The sequence below is a fragment of the Molothrus aeneus genome, chromosome 1, assembly GCF_037042795.1.
Source record: "Molothrus aeneus isolate 106 chromosome 1, BPBGC_Maene_1.0, whole genome shotgun sequence".
NCBI classification, from domain to species: domain Eukaryota; kingdom Metazoa; phylum Chordata; class Aves; order Passeriformes; family Icteridae; genus Molothrus; species Molothrus aeneus.
In genome coordinates this window covers 6,611,242-6,631,786 of record NC_089646.1, presented here as the reverse complement: position 1 = coordinate 6,631,786, position 20,545 = coordinate 6,611,242, and the positions used below count along the sequence as shown (strand labels likewise).

General features: G+C 41.3%; 1 protein-coding gene across 4 annotated transcripts in view; it reads left to right on the top strand.

The window, feature by feature from the left end:
• PRKAG2 (protein kinase AMP-activated non-catalytic subunit gamma 2) overlaps positions 1 to 20,545 on the top strand; it is a 217,328-nt gene that overhangs the window by 182,447 nt on the left and 14,336 nt on the right. For all 4 annotated transcript variants that reach the window (XM_066550880.1, XM_066550889.1, XM_066550896.1 and 1 more), the window contains 3 exons: positions 5,105 to 5,214; positions 18,367 to 18,448; positions 19,965 to 20,023. In XM_066550880.1, the coding sequence (XP_066406977.1) occupies positions 5,105 to 5,214; positions 18,367 to 18,448; positions 19,965 to 20,023 (251 nt within the window). The remainder of the gene's footprint in view (positions 1 to 5,104; positions 5,215 to 18,366; positions 18,449 to 19,964; positions 20,024 to 20,545) is intronic.

Genomic DNA, 20,545 nt, shown 5'->3' with positions numbered 1-20,545 from the left:
GCTTGGAGTGCCCTGAAATGCAGATATGTATGTGTGCAGTAACAGAAAATAAAATGTGTTTTCCCCTAACTAGGTTGTTTAGTACAAGTGAGAACATCACAAAACTACATTTCTACTTCCCCATTTCCTTTTATCTATTGGACCTGGCTGAGGGGAGATGATTATGCCAATAGTAGTCAAGGTGAAAAGTAGTGCTGGGAGTGCTTAGCTCAGCTTCTGCTGCTCTAAGAGAATTCTTAAGCTTTTTAAGTTGTATGGTTTCCATACTGATTCTTATTAAAAAATCAGGCAGAATGGTGCAATTACTGGGTATATTTGTGGTTTCTGTCTTCCTGCAAGCTGTTCGCCAGGCTAGGCAGTTAGCTGAGTGTATAATTTGCATACTTCTCTCTGCTGTTTTTTTCCTTACTTTTTAAAGGACCTTTAAAATTTGGCCATTAATTTCATATGAAACTTTGAGAAGTCAGTTATACTAGCAGTTGTTCAGGTTAATAAGAATGTTTAGGTTCTTAAGTTTGAATTCTTCAAATGACTGAGAGTTGCCAGAGGTCCCAGCCCTCAATCTAAGCATGAGGACAGGGTTATGGAGAGCTGCTGTAGCATGGCTGTGGTGGAATTAACATTTTAAAGAAGGTGAGAGAACCCAGCCTCTGTGGAACTATTTCTTTTAAATACTCCTGGAACCAATGAATGAACTTGAAATATGACTGGATACCAGGAGCATAACACAGCTGAAACATTAAATATAGTAGGAGAGGTCCTGATGTTGTATTGTTGAAATCTGGAAGCACTTTTGGTCCAGGATCTTGTTGGGCCATCCCAGTAGGAACACAGCCTAGAAATGCAGCCTGTGGCTTGCAAGAGACACTTCTGAGGAACTTTCTCTAGGTTTTTATGTTGCTGTATTTGGAAGCTTTTCCATGACTGTTGACATTATATTCCTATTCTCCATCTGCAGGCACTTCTTTTTTTTTGTTTGTTTGGGGGTTTTTTTGGTTTTTTTTTTTTTTTGGTTTTTTTTTTTTGTTTGTTTGTTTGTTTTGGTGGGGGTTTTTTTTGTTTTGGTTTTTTGTTTTTTTTTGTTTTTTTTGTTTTTTCCTCTTCTTTTTTTCTGCTTTTGAAGACCTTGAAATTCTGAGAGGAAATCACCCTGCAGGAAATCATCTTGCATTTCTGAGAGGAAATCACCCAGGCAAAGGCATGAGTGGACCTGAAGGATTTGTTCAGTAGATCTGAGGAAATGGCTTCAGCAATGCTGCAGAAGTTTCTGTGTCATTCATGAGTGTTCAGATGGTAGTTCTACCTTAGAGCTCTCTGAATAGAGAATTATGCTTAGTACTGAGTCCCACTGCAATCTGAGTCAGTATTGATGAATAATTAATCTATCAAAAAAAAAAAAGACCTAGATGCTCTTGTAAATAACATCTACTGGGTGAAATAAAAAACAAAAGCATGTCTGATTTTGTAGTGAAGGGTGGGAGAAAGAGAGAAAGTAAAAATCATTTTGGTGAATAAGACTGAGGAGCAGAGTGGCAAAAATACAAATAGATTGATTTTCTACTCTTTAAAGGATCTCTAACAGTAGGAGCAAATAAAATGCCAATGCAGAGAATTTACTCTGTAAAAGCCTGTATGACAAGGTGCTCAACTTCAGCTGTCTGACAGGGTTTATTTGTAACCTTCCAGGTGACTTGTCCTTCTTTTCTATTAAAAATTGCAAAAAACAGCACTGGGAATTTGGATATTTTTGCCTTCACCTTGTGGAGAGGGGTGCACATGGCCAATGTCCACTTGCAAAATAACTTGCAGCTGAATCTTCAGGAGATCAGCTTGCATGAGTGTGCACCCCCACAGAAATACACATTCAGCTCCTTATTAGTGGATTCTTCTCCTCCCTGATCCTGCTCTAGATTCAGATGCCTCCTGCTGGGAATCTGCTCTGTGAGCCAGCTGATCTGCAGAGGATGAGCTGTGGAGAGCTGAGCTTTGGCTGGAGGCAGTGCTGTGCTCACATCTCCTGCATGCTGGGCAGATGATCTCGGGTGCAGATCAGAGATGATGTGCAGAGGCTGAGGAGGTTGTAAGTCAGGCCAGGAGGGATCTGTCCACGTCCTTCCAAAGGAAATACTGCTCTGCAGGTGCTGCAGAGGCCTCAGAATGAATGGGCAGGGAAAATATATTTGGTAGCCCCCAGGAAGGTTTGGTAGCCCCCAGGAAGGTTTGGTGGCCTTGGCATTTTCTTTGGCCCTGGCAGGGTTTGGTGGCCCTGGAAGGGTTTGGTAGCCCCCAGGAGGGTTTCCTGGCCCCTAGGAGGGTTTGGTGACCACCAGGAGGGTTTAGTAGTCCCCAGGCATGTTTGGTGGCCTCTAGAAGAGTTTTGTTGCCCCTGGCAGGGTTTGGTGGCCCCAAGAGGGTTTGGTGGCCCTGGCAGGGTTTGGTGTCCCCCAGGAGGTTAGAAGTGGCCCCCACGAGGGTTTGATGGCCCCCAAGAGGGTTTGGTGGCCCTGGAGATGTTTGGTAGCTGCCAGGAGGGTTTGGTGGCCCTGGCAGGGTTTGGCTGTCAAATCCTGCCAGGGCCACCAAACACTGGCAGGGCCACCAAACCCTCCTGGCAGTCAGCAAAACCTCCTTGGGGCCACTAAACCCTCCTTGAGGCTACCAAACCCTGCCAAGGCCCCCAAACCCTCCTGGAGGCCACCAAATAAAACTGGAAGAGACTAAGCAGGTAATAAAGTAGAAGTATCCTCATGGAGATGAGGCTGTTCTGATTTGATCAGTTATATTTGCAGCACAGTGGTGCTTGGATACAACCCAAAGCACTGGAAGGGGAGAGAAACTTTAAAAGAGGATTATGCCCTCCCTGTGCAAGGTGTGAGTGCATCCCTGAGATGTGCTGAGCTTAGGTTTGGGAGAGCTTTTTCTCCATTGAACACCTGTGTATGTACATTAATATACACATAATCCACAGTACCTGCACAAGGAATTGGGCTGTGGCAGCTGCTGAGCATTCCCAGGCAGCTGAAGGTGTTACAAGGTCTTTAATGCCCTTTCCAGTGGGCACTTGATGGAGTTGTGTGGGACATGAGAGTTAAATCAGTGCTGCTGATTTTTGCATGTTCAGTTAGTAACTAATAAAGTGGTGCATTGTACTTCCTTACAGTATAAGGATCTTCTGTAGAAATAAACCTCAGCTCCAGCTGGACAATTTGATCCTTGTCCAGATCCTGCTAGAGTTTCCTAGCTATTTACAGGGGTGTTAACAGTGCTCACAGATGGCTATCTCATGCTTCTGAGTATTTTTAATTGTAACTTTGCAGTTAAAGTTAAAGGGAAGCAGTCCCTTTGTGATGTCTCCCCTGAGCTGGAAGACAGCACAAGGTGAGATAACATTTAACCATTCCTTTGCATCTGGGTGGGGATTGTTGAGGTCCAGCTGAGGTTGTGTTTGGAAGGTGGGAATGTGTGGTAAGTGAGAGGAGGGTTTATGGACACAGCCTTCACTGTGCTGTTGAGAGTTCCTGGTTGTGGCTGCCATGAGCAGCCTCCCCTGATGGAATTGTTCTGGCTCACAGTTACTGTGCTCATCCTGATACATTTAAAAATTGTTAGTGAGTTGGCAAGACTCTGTGGAGCCGTGATGTGCTTTTTTTCAGCTGGTTGTTTTATGGTTTATAGAATCTTTGAATCATTTAGGTTGGAAAGAAACCTCTTAAGATCATCAAGTCCAACTGTTAACACCATGTTCACCACCCCATGTTCCCAAGTGCCACATCCACACAATTTTTGAACATGCCCAGGGATGGTGATTCCACTGTTCTGGTGGAATTTGAGGTGTTCCTATGCTTGTTTCTACCTGTAGTATCTTAATTGTTTACAAACTTGAGATTGAAGTAAATAAGGGCTCTTGGGACTGCACTTAGGATTGTAGAAGCAACCATAACTTTCTAAAGACCAGACTTATTGATTATTTATTTAGTTATTATTTTAAGAGTAATGGGAGTAGGAAATTAATTACTTTCTCAGTGTGTAGAAGATGCTGGATCTTGGAGCAGCCACCTGTAGGGGAAATCCAGCTTTGCTTCTGTAAATTTGGACTAAAAAGGCTGTGCTGAGCCATTTGGTGGAAATGACAATTTATCCAGAGCAAGAAAACTGATTTTGAGCAAATCTAGCAAATGAGGATTTTGAGTTTTTAACTCCTTACTATGAAGTTTTTTAATGGTCACTAGGTGCTTCAAGGAGTTTTTTAATTTGTTGTCTTTTATTTTGTGCTCTTCAAAAGTGTAATATATGTCCAAGTTTCTGTGGAATTAATCCAGGGTCTAAAGGGCACATCTCTGATGGAGGGATTATCCTTGACCGAGTTCTAGGTACCTGCTGGAAAGAATAGAGAGCCAAACAGCCTAAAAAAGAAAAAGGTTAATGTACCTTAGCAAATCTAAGGGTTGTATGCACATGCATCTGAACAAATGCAAAGGAAATTTAAGGTAATATGGATGGGATTGCATGTCCTTGCTACAGACATGCAGCACTAAAACCATTCCAGCCACATGGATCCTGGATTTATAAACAAAGTGTTGGAGTTGTGATGCTCTGTGTAGCCTGAAGAGAATGGAGCTGATTACAGAACTTGCCTGATGCCTCTTTAGAAAATAGAAAATTGCTATTGAAAAGTGAAACAGGTAGTGGTAAAGATTCAAGAAATACTAATTTAAGGAGCTTGAGTTAGTCAAGCCCAACACTTTCAAAGTGTCTTCCTCTGTATATAATAGTGTTGAGATGCATGTTCCTGTAGGTTGCTGTTAGGGGAAAAGAAAAAGAGATTTTTTAAGAATGTAACTCTCCAGCATGGAGGTCCTTTCTCATCAAAGAAGAACAATGCATTTTGTCTTTGTTACATTTAATCTGAAAGGAAAGAGAGTCTGAAATGCAGAGTGCAAACCTGTGACTGTCTGTCCAGATCTGAAGGTGTGAATTTGAGTTTCACTTTAGGGTTGTCCTTCTGCACGATGGTTGATTCAGTTGATTTGGCATGTTTTTTTACTACTCTTTTTTTTTTTTCTAAGGTTACTTAAATAAAACAACACAATGTTTTTACTTGCAGCACTTGAAGAATCGGAAAGTGACATTTATGTGCGATTCATGAGGTCACACAAGTGTTATGACATTGTTCCAACAAGCTCTAAGCTTGTTGTTTTCGACACTACGCTACAAGTGAGTATTCTCCTTTCGGTCTGCCTTTGCTTGCGGTTCATTTTTGTTTTTTTTAATGAGTGTTTCCTGATTGTTAAATGAAATTTGATCTTCTGAAGAGAAGCACTGCCATCGTGCTGTGCTTTGACTGTACAAAATTATATTGTTTCTGCTGTGTCTTTCATGTTGTGCCAGAGGAGGAGCTGGGGGAAGACATCCTAGCAGAACAGAAAGAGGGGATGTAATCTGGTTTGCAGTTGAAATCTCTAGCTAAAACCAAAAATTTCAGATGAGCCCAAATTTATATTGGCTTCTTCATGGTTACCTGAATCTTTATGGAGGCATTTGGTGTAAAATCCTCGTGCAACAGCTGAGGAGTACCCAGGTGCTGTGAGGCTGTTCCTGCTATACTGATAAGACAGTTTAGGACTCCAATGGATGGCTTAATTATGCAAATTATTACATTCTCCAGAAAATTTTTGTTTTCAGCTTCTCATTTTGCATTTAATCAGTAAATCATCTGCTAGACTCTTGGCTCTGTCTGAAGAGTTTGTTTGCCAAAAGAAGGCATTAGCTGCCTGCTATAGAAACAGACTAATCTGTTCTGCCGTGTGGTACAAAGCTGTGGCTTTCTTTGTTTCCTGGATTTTGCAGTTGGTATTTTTTTGCTTGCTTTGGTTTCTTGCTGTTTCAGTGTGTTTTCCCTTGTAAAGATGCTCAAATTCTGACTTAACTAAGCCCATTTAGTAATTTTGGTCTGGAATGTGCTACTCAGACCTCAGCTTTCCGTAGTCAGAGGCAGCCAAGTAACAGATACTCAGTCCCAAAACATTCACAGACCCATCTTGTGTATCAGATAATTGTATATAGTGCTGGATTGAGTGCTGTGATCTGAAAAGTGGAAAATCTACATTGACTTTTTCACCATCTTAGAGAGGGGAAAGTTCTGCAGTGTTTCCTTTCTTCTGCCTGGAAGAGAGGATGACTGTCAGCTCTTGAGTAAAAAATTTAGACCTCTTTAACCTGAAAAATTAGATTTAGGATGATGGGGTTCATTCTTTCAGCTCTTCTCAAAGACTCTTGGCCTCCTTTTCATTCCAGAAGATATTTTTTCCTCACACTATGCTGGGAGTTGGTATCTGCAGTGGGCATGACCCACAACCTGCACTGTCAGTGCTCCCCTGGGTCACTGCTGCAGTTGGAGGGATGATTGTTCTTTATTCCATTTACCAGTTCATCTTGAAGCTGTTGGGACAGGTCACTGATTCTTTTTGGAGTTTCCAGATCTCTTGATGAAAGACATAATGCCGGATACCAGTTTTCATTGCTGGAGCTGTGCTGAGAAAATGCTATTAATGTCAAGAAGTGAGAGTTTCCTCTCCTGGGGGTGAGACAGTGTGAGGTAACAGCTGGGGAAACTGTCAGTGAGTGAGCCTTGGGAGTTTCAACATAAAGGAGAACTGGTAATTTAATGGTAATGGAAAACCTCCCACCAGCATTTCACCAAAATCCCTGTCTTGTTTGGCATCCTGAGAACAAAGTCTGATCATGGAGTCTCATTCTCAGTCTGCTTCTCCAGGTATTTGAAAGCAGTGGTGGTAGAAGGGAAGTCTGGAGTTGTTCATTCAGACTCTAGTGTACAATAAATATGGACCAAATCTTGAGTTTGTATTGCTGGTGAGGAGCTTTTTCCCCCTCTGAACTGCTTTTTTTTGACTTTGCATTATTACATGTAATCTCTTGCATTACTTTTAATTTATAAAGTTATAAACTTTATAAATTAAAGTTGACTTTTAATATTTTATGGAGTTCTCTTCCAGCATGGGCACTCTCTTCCAACTTAGCAGGTTTTGCAGAACTATTTAAGAAAACACTAAGAAGGGAAATCTGAATGCTTCCCAAGCTTACACTGTTAGGAGGTCTTTTAAATATTTCTGTTCAGTATTTCTGTTTAGTTCTTTACCTGGCACCCTGTGTTCATGTTCACCAATCATTCAGCTTGATTGTTGTGGCTGGTGCACAACCATGTATGGAATTTGAAAATAGAACAGCATTTTTTATTTGTCTAAAATAGCAGAATAAGTACATGGTGGAGAATTAACCCAATAAGGGTGGTCAAATAAAATTTCTAAACTGTTTCCTTGCATTTTAATTTTTAATGTATAAATTACTTATTGTCCTGTAGTTCAGGACTTTGTATCAGTTAATACTTTGAAAACACAGCTCTGAAACTGACACTCTTCAGTGTCCATGAGTCCTCTCAAATGGATATTTGTCTTTCCTGGCTCTGTTTCTTTCCTACCCATATCAGTGTTTCACCTAATATAAAAACAAACAAACACAAAACACCCACCAAAAAAAAAAAACCAAAAAAAGACCTGATGCCTTGAAAAAGTTCTCCGGTGATTTGAATTCAAGTTTTTATTAATATTAGAACTAAAACCACACAATTTAGGAGCTCACTTCTTGCCTCCCTTAATATAAGTTAGTAATCATCAGTGGAGGAAGAAGAAAAAATGGAGCTGGGTTGTGTTCTCATGGCATCCTTTGAAAGATTCCAGATTTTGGATTTTTGTTTGGGAACAGTGTCCCATCTCCCTCTGCTGGTCAGCGATCACAGCACACATCACATGTTCCTACCCTGGAAAATGATTCCTGAGATACTTTGGAAAGTATTCTAAACCTGTTGTTAGTTGGGGGAAAATTGGAGATGTTACCCTTATATAACAGGGCACCAGTCATACCACTGAAGCAACACTGATTCATAAAAGTAAATATTTAGTCTCAGTGTCTGTGAGGGAATTAGGATGAGGTTTCAAAGGGAATCTTGTTTTAGCCCTAAGAGGGGATGGTGAGGTGCCCTTACACTGGAAATAGAAGGAAGGCTTCAAATGGCAGAAATAGCAGCTAATGAAGAGCAGCAAAGGGCTGAGAGCCTCTTCAGCCCTGTTGTGTGTCAGTCAGGTGTGGGGAGCTTGGTTCCAGCAGGGCTGGCTCAGCTCTGTGTGCTGCAGTGTGCAGAGCACAGGGTGCTGTGCTCCTCTGTCACCTGCACGCTGTGGCTGTCACAGCTGGGCTGTGGCTCCTGCACCTCTGTAGCAATGCTGCAAGGGCCCTGACAAAGGAGGAATGATGAGGAGGACTCCACTGATATCAGAAGGCTTATTAATTACTTTATTATACTATAATATTCTATACATCTAAAACTGAATCTGTTAAGTTCTTAGCTCTGTACACAACTGTATATACTGTACTGAATTTTGTGACTGTCACCTGACAGTCCTGACACACACACTCCTGACAGGCCAAGGAAACAAAATACCATGATTTTGGGTAAACAGTCTCCAAATTGCATTCTACTTTTGCACAAACACAGGCGCAGCAAATGATACTGTGTTTTCATTTCTGAAGGAAATTGTGTTTTCTTTCCATTCCAAAAAAGAATTGTGTTTTCTTTCTCTGATGTTCAGAGAATGTGAAACCTAGAAATATTCTTGGGAAGAACTGTGCCTTGATTTTCTCTGTGAAGAGAAATGTGGCTGCTCACCTCTGCTGGCCATCAGCTCGTGTGATGCAGGAGAGCAGGGCAGTGTGCCCCTTGGCACCCAGCACGCACACTGAATAAATGCAGTGTGCTGAGCCCTGCTCTGCTCACCTGCCTGAGGCCAGCTAGCACAGCTCAGCTGGCCTCAGTGAGGTTTCACCTGGAGCTTCCCCAAACCAGGATCTGCCTCTGCTCTGCCTGCCTGGAGTGGTGCCTGGCCCATCTGAGCCCTGGAAGTGGCAGATGTTGCCTGGGAAAATGTTTGCTGGCACAGTTTTCTTGATTTAGACTGACAGTGGACTGTTCTTTCACCTTTTCAGTTTATTAATACTTATTTGCTCCTCATAAATATTTATGGAATAATATTGAGCTTTGTGGCCGTGCCTTTCCCTGCCTGGGACCCACGAGTGCTCCTTGTTTGTGACAAGCTGCTGCCTTTGGCTTTTCCCAGGGGAGATACTGTCTTTGCTTGGCACACATGAAAGCCACTTCATAAAATCTGATCTGACCAGGAAGGGAGTCAGGAGACAATTAGATGTTATGAGCTTTCTTGTGAAGTCTGGAAATTTGACTCTGTGGGTGATGGGGAAATTGGGCAAGTTGCAGCAGTGTACAGCTCACAGTGGATAAACTTTCTCATCTTTTACACATCTCCTGAGATGTAAACAGGAGAATAAACCCTCCACAGCCCCTAGGAGGGGTTAGGGAGGTTGCCCTTGAAGGGCTGCTCTAAGACTGTGCTTCTTCATTCTAATGATGCTTAATGTAAATGGCTCTGGATTGTTTTTATGATAGACTTCAGGAAATCACTGAGCTGAATTTGGATTTATTGGTCAGCAGCTTGTGTCTTCAGCCCAGCATGTGAGCACTGTCATTTGGTGTGTAGATGATCTGGGGGATGGAGGGGACACCCAGGGCTGCCTTTTCTTTCTTTTTGTTGGTTTTGACCTGTGTCAGGTACATACAGTGACACAGCAATCTGATCTTTGCCTTTGATGGTAAACCAAACAATTCCTGTATTAAGTAAAAGATGAATGAAATATAACACTTTGTTGACATTCTGTCTGCCAGGTTACTTTGTCTAACATCATCTAATGTGATTTCAGTTCTTCCTTGTTGCTGCATGCATCTGGTTTTTTTAGAGGCCAATACATTCCCTCCCCACCCCATCCTGAACTGTATTAGCATTTTTTAAGGAAATGCCTCTTACCTAGCTTATAGCAATCTCTGAAGCTTAACTCCAAAAGCTTTCTTAAGGCCAGATTTTTGTCTGACCTTGAAAGAAATGTATTAATTTGTTGTGGCTTTGCCCAGACTACACAAAGATGAGAAGGATTAGCTTGTTTTCTAGCACAGAGCAATTAACCCTTGAAGAGGAGTGTAGAAGGTGAGTGTTAGATGGGGACTTCCCTGCTTTGTATCAAGCAGCAATCTGCAGTCCCAAGAATGATCTGCTAGCAGATGTAGTGGCTGTGTCCTGTGGAGTTTGGGGTCAAAAGCTCTGTCTAATCTTTGACTAAATTTAAGTCTTACCTGTTACAAGTAAATTTGGGTTTTAATAATAAAACATACATAGCTTTTGCTCACCATGACCTTGAAACTGTTTTTTAAAGCATTTGTCCAGCACTTCTTCATAAACTAATAAAAATTCCACATGTTTATGTGGAAACAGTCATCAGAATAAACTTTCAGAATCCTAAAGACTCTTTCCTTTTATTTACTTTTGTATGCAGAAGAAATCTTTGTGTGACTCAGTTAAATTATTTAACCTGTCTGTTTAATGAAATTACCTAAGTTGTTAATGGACCAGATGTTGTTATCACCAGTGCAGGCTTTTGTCAGAACCTGTCACTCTAGTAAAGAGCTCAAATAATTTTCTACCACTTAACTAAAAAAAAAAAAACAATAACAAACATTTAAACAATGTTCTGGAAACTTCTTTAGTGATTTGACCAGCTGGCAGTAATATACCTTGTAACTTCTACAGAGCATGCAATGGATTCAACATTAGAAGAATGGAAGAGAATTTATATTTCTCTTCCTTGGGCTGACTCTGTTCAGTAAATGGATTTATTATTCTGATTCTCCCCAGGTCATTCTTGACTGGGGTGTTGCCTCTCTCCACGGTAATGAGATAAATCAGGCTTCCAGGAATAATGCTCCAGGATGGTTTGCTCCCAGAACCACAGAGCAGACTCTGACTCTGCTGTCACACAGCTCTACAAAGAGGCTGCCTGTCTGTTCCTTAGCTGGCCTTGAGGCTTCTCCCTGATGAAGCTGCTGCTGTCTGCATTTCTGAGGAGTGTGAATACCCCTCCTTGCTAGCCCTGCCCACAGAGCTGTAAGAGAATCATCTGATTTAGCTTCTAACCAGCATGTGGGCTGAGGCAGTGGAGCAGCCACATAAAAGCTCCCTTCATTGAGATCAGGCTGGGATCACTACCATAATATGGGAAGGCTGTTGTGTTTCTTCAGAGCTTCTCCTATTGCTGGTATACAAGCATAGGAGTTTTATTCCTGCAGCTCTGAAAATCAATAGGGAACACTCATTGACATCGTGGATATTGGAGGAATGATGGTGTCACTTAAACAGAAATTTCTACAGAGGGTGTAGGTGAGGTGTTGTGCTTGGCTGAGTGAAAGTTACATATCATTCTTCCTGCCTTCTCTGCCCCATCACCACTTTTTGGATAAGATCTTAATCTGTGAAGGAATTTCTGTGCCCTTCCCCATGCAGCTGATCCCACTGGCTCTGCCCCTCAGATTGACCTGATGTTCCCTCTTAGCCCATTGTGGTGTGAAATCTGACAGCAGAAAGCTCCAGTCTGGGCACACTGACACAGAGCATCAGTGCAGGACTTGGTTTGGTGCCTTTGGCTGCACTGGGACCTTTCCATGGGCATGTGGTGTGGGGAGGAATTCTGCATGTGGACATGGCATCTGCTCCAAGGGGAGAAATCTAGAATATGTGCTTAGTTTTAACTTGAGGATGAGACTCTACCTGCTACTTTTGGGGTTTGGCTTGGCCCTGAAGGGTATTAAACCATCACATCTCACATTTTACTCAGCTATGGTGATAAGAAATGCATGATCTACCCAGGAGTGCTCCCTTTCCATCACCTGCAAAAGATAAATTAATTTTGATCTGGTTTCATACGAGCTTTCCAAAATTGAACCTGAGCTAGAGGACCTGACTATGAATGTTTATTGGTTGGGGTTTTTCAGATGTTGAAGCAAGTGTAGCTGCCCAGTTAATAACAGGTTTGTCCAGTGTTTCTCCAATCTACTTGGTAAGGTAAAGGAGGAAATTCTACTTGATATGGTCCGAGAGTGCTTGTCCCTTGATGAAAGTCTTTATTGTCCTTAAGTAGCCTCTTGGTTTGACAGCATAGTCCTTTGAGAAGGAAATGCTTCTAACAAATTCATAGACCAAAGAAAAAATCATTGGAAAATGAATTTGAATGCAGCAGTCACAATGCTGAGGTGGTTGGTTGTGTTCTTCATACTGGTTTAGTCTCCCCAGACAAATCAGTTTATAAAAACACTGGATTATATAAATGTCCCAGAAGAGAGATTTTTAACTTTTTTAAATAGCTCCTTTACAGGACTGTAGTTCTCTGTGACTTGGAAAGATGTCTGGATTGGGCATCACAACTTTATTTGAAGGGGAAAAAAAGGAATTGCAAGTTAAATATGCTTCCCAATGTGAATTGCTTCAAAGTGAAATTGCCTTGTGGAATTGGAGAATATTTAGCTTGTACTGCTTTTGTATTATCAGGATGGTAATTGTGGGATCTGGTGATGAATGCAGGAGTATTCCAACTTAGCTCATAGAAAAAGTCCTTTAAAGGTGATGCCAAGAGCAAGGAAGAGGAGAGCTGTCCAAAGAGCTCTGTGGCAAAGTTATATTTTCAACTTAGTAAAGTGTTCATAACATGTTCCCAAAGAATATTTCATGGGCTTAGTTCAGGTGGCAGCCTTGTAGAGAGGAAGCACTGCCTGAAATCCTGGTGATGTGAGGGAGTAGCAGGGGAGATGTGCTACACACCTGTCTGCTGGAGCAGGACCATCAGCTTTACCTGCAGAAGGTTTTTCTTTTTCCTCTCTTGGAGACTTGCTAAGATTTGGGCAGCCAGAGAACTTGCCATGCTACTGAAAGAAGCACAGTCCTGTTTATGTTTGGCTAGAAACTGTTGCCTCATTCAGGAGTCTTGGCTCATAAAACACACTTGAACCAAGGGAATAAAGTGTGGGTTGCCCAGGTTTTATGCTGTACAAAGGTTGCAGCAGAGCCCTGATGGTTTTCCTGTTCCAACAGAGACCTGTGTGTCTTCCTGCTTGGGAAGAAGTATTGAAATGAGAGTGTTTGGCCTCTTAAGAAGGAATTCTCAGAGTAACTTTTTCTTCCACCTTCAAGTTGTTAACAGTGAGAACAAAGTCTGTGTCTGGAGTGACTTTGCCACATTTGCTCATGTTGTGGAGATAGAGATAATGCTGTTTTCTTTGAAATTATAAAACTTTTGCCCCTTTGCAAGGAGAAACCATTGAGAAACCCTTCCATGGTACTTAAAACATGTGAATGTATTTGTGTAGAAATCCAGCCTTCTCCTTTAGTTCTTCAGCTACTCTTGCCAAGTCAGCTAAGACTGGATGCCTTCCTCTTGGAAATTCCTTTCAACTATATGTCAAACTTTGTACTTTGCTATGCTAGGAAGGGTGGTTGTTTCTCAGGGACTGCCTCAAAGATTTGGGGTTGATACTGCGGTCTGCGTGTGTATTTTTGGAGGTGTTTGTCCTCTCTAGTTTTGTACTCCTTAAAAATAGTTGGGAATAAAAACAAGCTGGGAATTTGTCAATTTACCCAGTGAAAATGGTGAATGTTCTACATCACTTAGAGCATCCATCCATCAGGAATCAGAGATGATAAAAATGTCAGGGATCAGCTGGGTCTGGTACTGTTTTTATGGGAGCTCTGTGCCAAAGATTGTAAGAAGGAGCTTCTTCCTTTCTATTGTGATCTGATAAAATAGACATTTCCTGGGGTTACTTGGGGGCTTTCAGGCAAGTGACTGATGCTGGCTTATCCAGTGAAATAGAGAAACATTTATCATCCTGCCTTTTGATAGCAGCCACACCACAGAATTTCTGGCAGGTCTTTGAATGCTGTCCATGCTACTGGACAAGGATTTGCATCATCCTCTTGCTTGGTACTGGCATATCTGAAGGTGTTCCATGGCTTTGTTTCTTACTTCTGCCACCTTTGAGCCTTTTCAGTGAATTTTGTCACGAGGCGGTGGTGCTGAGTTGTGTTTTTCAGCTCAGTAGGATTCTCTGCTCAGCTCTGGCCCTTCAGCACCAGGAACTGTCAGAGCTCTTTTCTCACAACCATTTGTCAAGGACAGGGATCTTTTTGCAAGGCAAATGAAGTCAAATATTTCAACAGCAGCAGTCACTCTCCTTGCCTTATGGGGCAGTCCTGGAAGACAAGTCTGAGGCCACTGGTTACTTATGGACATAGTTACAGTTTCCATAACACAGTGTTAGGTAAAACAAACGTGCGTGTTGTACAAACACTGAATTTTTGGAAACAAGCTCATCCTCAGTTTTCCTTTCAGGTGGGTTCCCTCATTCACAGATGTTTACTGGGGAGAGCATTTCTGCAAGGGCTTGTAAAATCCCTGGTGTCTGGTAAGGAGTGTCCCTTGCAGTGTTTCCCAGCAGTGAGGAAAAATTTATTCTGCAGTCTGGTGAAATCTTCTACCACTGTTCCTGGTTTCACTGCCCAGTAATCCAGCTATTTTAGGACCTCACTGACTGTAAGGGACAAGGTTTTCCAAACATTCTACCTGGAAAACAGGACTTTTATGTCTGGGTCTCTTGCTTTCTTGGTAATGACTGTTGTATTGGAAGAGGCTTTGTCCTCCTTCAGACTTGCACTGGAAATGCTTGAATGGTGTGCAGAAACAGTGACCTCCAGAGGCTGTGTCTAACCTAGATGAGTCTGTTCTTTTATTCAGCATATCCACAGTGTAATGAGTTCCTGTAGTAAGAAGAGCTTGTTCCTGTTGTGCTCAGTGTAGTGGAGTTGCAGCTCTTGTTGAGGTGATCAGTGATAGATCTAGGATTTAATTGCTGTGTTCTTTTGCTGAAATGTGACTCTTAAAGGGCAGAATCTTGGAGAAGACAGTCACACAAAGTAGGATTGCTCTTGTAATTGTAAATGTCTAGACATCTTAGTGGGGGGGAGATGGCATCTGTGGGATACAGTTTAGTCCCTGTGGAGGGCTGGTGAGGGAGATGGCATCTGTGGGATACAGTTTAATCCCTGTGGAGGGCTGGGGAGGGAGATGGCATCTGTGGGATACAGTTTAATCCCTGTGGAGGGCTGGGGAGGGAGATGGCATCTGTGGGATACAGTTTAGTCCCTGTGGAGGGCTGGGGAGGGAGATGGCATCTGTGGGATACAGTTTAGTCCCTGTGGAGGGCTGGGGAGGGAGATGGCATCTGTGGGATACAGTTTAGTCCCTGTGGAGGGCTGGGGAGGGAGATGGCATCTGTGGGATACAGTTTAGTCCCTGTGGAGGGCTGGGGAGTCGTGCCCCAGCTGACTGTGAAGTCAGGGTGAATGTCAGAACAACCACTCAGTTTGGGCAGATAAATCCCATTTTTTAGTGGCTCATTGTGTGTGTTAGGACATGGTTAATGAGAACAAAAGTGCTTTGTTTAAAGAGTGTTTGTACATGGTGTTGAACAGCAACAATCCATGGGCTCTGGCTGCTGAACAATGGGTTTGTGAAGGTCAGGCCAGTCCAGCACTGTGGGCTGGAGAATTAAAAACGCTGTTGGAGGTCCAGAGATGGGACATGGTGCAGATCTTCAAAGGCTGCTAACTGTATATCATCAGAAAGCAAGGTCCTTGTGGGTATTTTCTGCATGAACATCACTGAAACATCTAAAAGTGCTGGACAGAAGCCCAGCTCCACAGCCCTGTGCTTGGCTGGCCACCAAGCAGTCCTTTGGGCAACTGAAATTGGTCAACCACAGAAACTGCAGGATGAGTATCTGTTTGCACTAGCAAGCAGTTTGAGCAAATAAGAATGAAGATGGGTTTTTGCTTTGTAATTACCTCACTTAAATAAGAGACAACTTTTAACATTAAGAACTGATGGCTTTATTACATTATTTAAAAGGTGATCATGTAACACTTTCTACAATGCAACTGAAGGCAACAACAGCAGTGTCACTTGAGCTATGGTCTAGGAGGACAGCCCAGGGGATTGAGTTTAAGTATTTCTTTACTAAATTTCAGTGATTTATTACATCAAATGTTTAATATTCTTCTGCTTAAGCTAAATTCCTTGTCTTTTATGAAGGATTTAATTCTGAATTGTCTTAATAGCTGTATCTGTTCAGCAGATTTTATCTGTTCAGATTTTCCAAAATGTGTCTTTTAAAGCTAGACAAGATGGCACCTAACTGAAGATTCTTGTGATTCTTGGAGACAAATAACTTGCAAGTAAATCAAACAGCAGGATCAAGGCAAGAACTTATCCTTTGAAGAATCCTTTCTTTTCCTTCTGGATTGTCTACAAGCTCAGCATCTTTAGTAGTATATCTTTGGAACTCTCTCTCTTAAAGTGTCTTTTCTGAATCTAAAATATGACCTCAGCCTTGCTGTCTCATCCATCTGAGCATGGTGCTGGCTGGTGTTCTTTGCTGCTGCTGTGTCTGGGAAAGAAGTAGTAGCAGGAATTTGGAGACTGCTTGAAGTGCTGTAGTTGGCTTTCCACACATTTTGTGCCAGAGGCATGCTTCTCTTCCAGGTTATCAATTACAGGGTTTATAAACTTGCTGGAGGAGTTGTGTTGCATGATTGCTATCTGGGAGAAAGCTATTTCCCCTGGCCTCAATAGGTTAGCTGTTCCCTTCTGGCTCTGATCCAGCCTTGACATCTTTTTCTCTTGTGGAAGACTGAGGACATGAGCTGACAGTGACTGTGACCTTGTGTGATGGCTCAGGGTTTCAGACAGTGTGAGGTCCTTTCCCATTTTTATGATGAAGAATGTTTAGAACTTATTTTGCCCCAAGCTGGAGCTGGTCTGTGTGCACTCACATCTGTCTTGTATCTGCTCCCCAAATAGCTCCCTGCTTTTGCTGCATCAACTCAAAAGTGTGATGCTGTTGTGTGAGAACACTTCATGTGTCTTGCCAGGAGGGTTTCTTTGTGGTTTCAGTCTTCCTCATGAGTTAGGATGCTCCTGTGGTGGATTTGGTAATGTTTGTTTAGGCTGACTCCTCCTTGTTTCAGCAGGGTGGCTGAGCACCTCTGGCACCTTTCTGTTGAACCATTTCTAGATAAATCCTGTGGATTTAGTCTTACTTGTGGCCCTGGGGTTTTGTTGTTGTTTTTCCCCATGTGGCTTCTTCAGTTTCAGTGCAGTTAAGGGATGATGGCTGAGGGTTATTCCTGTTCATTGGTGAGATGGGATCTCCACAGTCAGGAGGCAGCTCTGAGATCTGCCATCTGCTGATGTCTGGAGGATGGATTTGCTTCTCACGGTCAGGGAGGAAGCAGTCAGGCTGCATAGATGTAGCAAGAAAATAGAGATTACTGCCTACATCCTTCCTTGCCACTGCTCCATTGGATGCTGATTCCATTGACTGTGAAACCCTTTTATTCCTATTGATCTGTTGTGGAGAGGATGCCCTTGCACATAATTTAAAGTGGACCTTTCAGATACTGATGTGAAATCATGATCTGTTCAGATTGCAGTCACCCAAAAATTGCAATTCTGTGTTGTTTGGACCAAGGACAAATTTCATGGATACAGAAATAAAGATTGGTTGTGTCCTGGTTTTGTGCCAGGTCAGGATTTGGACAAGAACCATCCCTCCTGTATTGTGTTTTCCATAGGAAGACTGTTTAGGGGTGTGGGCAGGACAGGAAGGATGTCATACTCCAGCACATCACCAGATCAGGATTTTGAGGTGCATCAGTACCTGAGTCCTTCATTTTCAGAGAACCAGAGTTCACAGGGAAGTATTTCTTTCCAGAATGACACCATGACCTTGTAACCTCTGATTCTGGGGAGGATTCATTCATTAAAAAATTGAAGTACTTGGTTGATTTCTTTAGCAGCAAAACAGGACAAGTAATTCTTTTAATTTTCAGTCATATTTAGAATAATCAAACTCTTTTAAATTTGTATAAATCAGGTCTAAAAGCTGTAGGGGACATGGAACTGCTGTTGTTTCAATCTCATATTTTTAACAACTTGCTATAGTAAACATTGACTAGAACATAGCACAGTCTTCATGTGTTAAATTTTAAGGCCCTCTAGTTTATGGATATATCAGAAGCTTTAATGTAGAATATTCACAAAATAAAAGAAAAACAGATCTGATTTTTCTAAGCTTTTTCTAGCTTTTTAACCATTTTAAAAGATGAAGGTTGAAGGGTTTTTGTTTGGCATTGTGATTCCTGTTCTGTTTTGAATGCCAGCTACCTGTTATAGTGCTTTTGGGTTTTTTCCTGGTGAAAGGGGAAACCTTCTGATGGTGTCTGGTATGTTAAATCAAGGCCAAAATTTGAAATGTATTTTGGTTTGGGTTTGGTTTTCTTTTTTCAGGTAAAGAAAGCCTTTTTTGCCTTGGTGGCAAACGGCGTGAGAGCAGCTCCACTGTGGGAGAGTAAAAAACAGAGTTTTGTAGGTAAGTAGTTCTGACATTTTTCAGGATTACTTGAATTTCTAAGGTGCTTTATTGTTCCAGAAGGTGATCTGAGCCTGGCCATCACAAAACATCCTAGAGAAATACTGGCAAAGAGAGTTTCTTTCCCCTCCTTGTGAGGAGTGAAATGTGCCAGCTTTCACAGCTTTGTTGTGTCTTAAGAATCTTGAGGCTTCTTTTAGGTCCCAACCTTCTGAAATTCAGTGTCTAATATTTGCACTTCACTGTGTATTTAAAAATAAAGGCAATGATCACAGAAAGGAAAATTTGAAAACAGGAACTGTAAAGAGAATAATTTAATATCCTGGTATCCTGATGTAAGTGCAATAGGAGGGTGTCTCTGCCTGTGCTCAGTGAGGATCTCTAAAACCAGAACTGAAGCTACAGAGTTGTCCCATGTTGGGTGAAAAACATTAGATCTATGTACTGCTTTTTTAAAATCATGTCATTAATTACCACAACAATAATCTTCCAAAACTACATCTCTTTCAGTTAGAAAATGGGGTCACAGTGGCAGTGACAAATAGAATAACATGTATTTCTTGTGACCTGGAATATTGAGGATTCCTGGAAATGAATGGTAGATACTTAATAAAGCATTTGTTAAAATACTTTCAGTCCAAGTGGGGAGGAGCAGTCTTGCAATACACCATAGGAGTGCTGTGTTTTTTATTTTCATTTGACTTAATTTCATGTTCTGTCTGTAACTAAGCTCTACTGATTTGAAGCTGACCTCCAGATTAATTTTTCCCTTCCCCATTTCTTAGTTTCTTCAGTTTAGATGTAAGAGTAGTAAACAGTGGAGCAATTGCATCTTCTCAAATCTAGAACTTGAAAGCTCAAAAAAGATTAATATTTTCAGGTAACTAAACTAATCATCAATATTATATTGCATAGCTTGGTGTTGGTGCTTAAAATATATATAAACACAATGGATGTGCTATTTTTTTCTTTTGAAAAGTCACATTTCCATACAGGCATTGAAGATTACCATGGAAATGATTGAATGAAGTTCTGTAATAAGTAATAGTCAAGAAAAATGTATTATACTGTTCCTTCATTTGAGTCTAGGAGTCTGCCTGACTTGGCAAGTACATAATGAGAATGTGTCTTATTCAAAAAGAAAATTAAAGACAAGAATAATTCTCCAATTTGGAAAGATGTTCTAAACCCCCTCATTTCCTTCCATGCTTTTGGGGGTGGATGTGGTCTGAATTCAAGGGGATTTTTGAGTAAGATTGAAAGTGAGGAGAAGCACATGGGTTATAATATTGAATATTACTTCAGATGTGTTTTTATTCTGAAGCACTATGTCAATGTGAAAATGAATAGACATGGTTTTGAAATCCCACTGTTAAATAGTCCAATACCAGTAGTATTTTACATGGATTTAACATTTATCATATTATATTGTGAACATAAATAGAGAAAATTGCTGAAAGTTCTATATGTTAAGTATATATCTAAAGACCTTTTTTTTATGTATCACTTGTTACAGGAATGTTAACAATTACAGATTTCATTAACATACTGCATAGATACTATAAGTCTCCTATGGTAAGTATGATGTTATGCTATAATTTGATAATTTAATACACAGTACAGGGACTGATATACCAAACTGAGAAGTTTATGATGATTGTCATTATTATTTAAGTCTTTGCATGGCAACTTACAGAGGCTTGGATGCTGTAAAAAATTACTGTTCTTGAAGTGATGGTATAGAATAAACAAGTTAAACTAGTTAAATATATGCAAATATTTTAGTTACATGGCTGAATTGCACAATCAGTTGGAGATCTGTTGACTTCAATTAACTGTAATTTGAAATTCCCATTGGCAGTCAGTTGATGAAATTCTCTAGCTTGCATGTTCATACAAACATCCCTTTCTTGCTCCTGTCAAATCACAATTCCCCCCCTACCAATTAAAACATATGTATTGTGTTTTACTAGCTAAAAAATCAAGAGCAGTTGGATGGAGCAGACATCTGATGTATTTGCCTTCTCAAAGCTCATGGTACTTTTTAAAATTGATAATGAAATTCTCATCAGATGCCAGTAGTGTGGTGCACTGTCC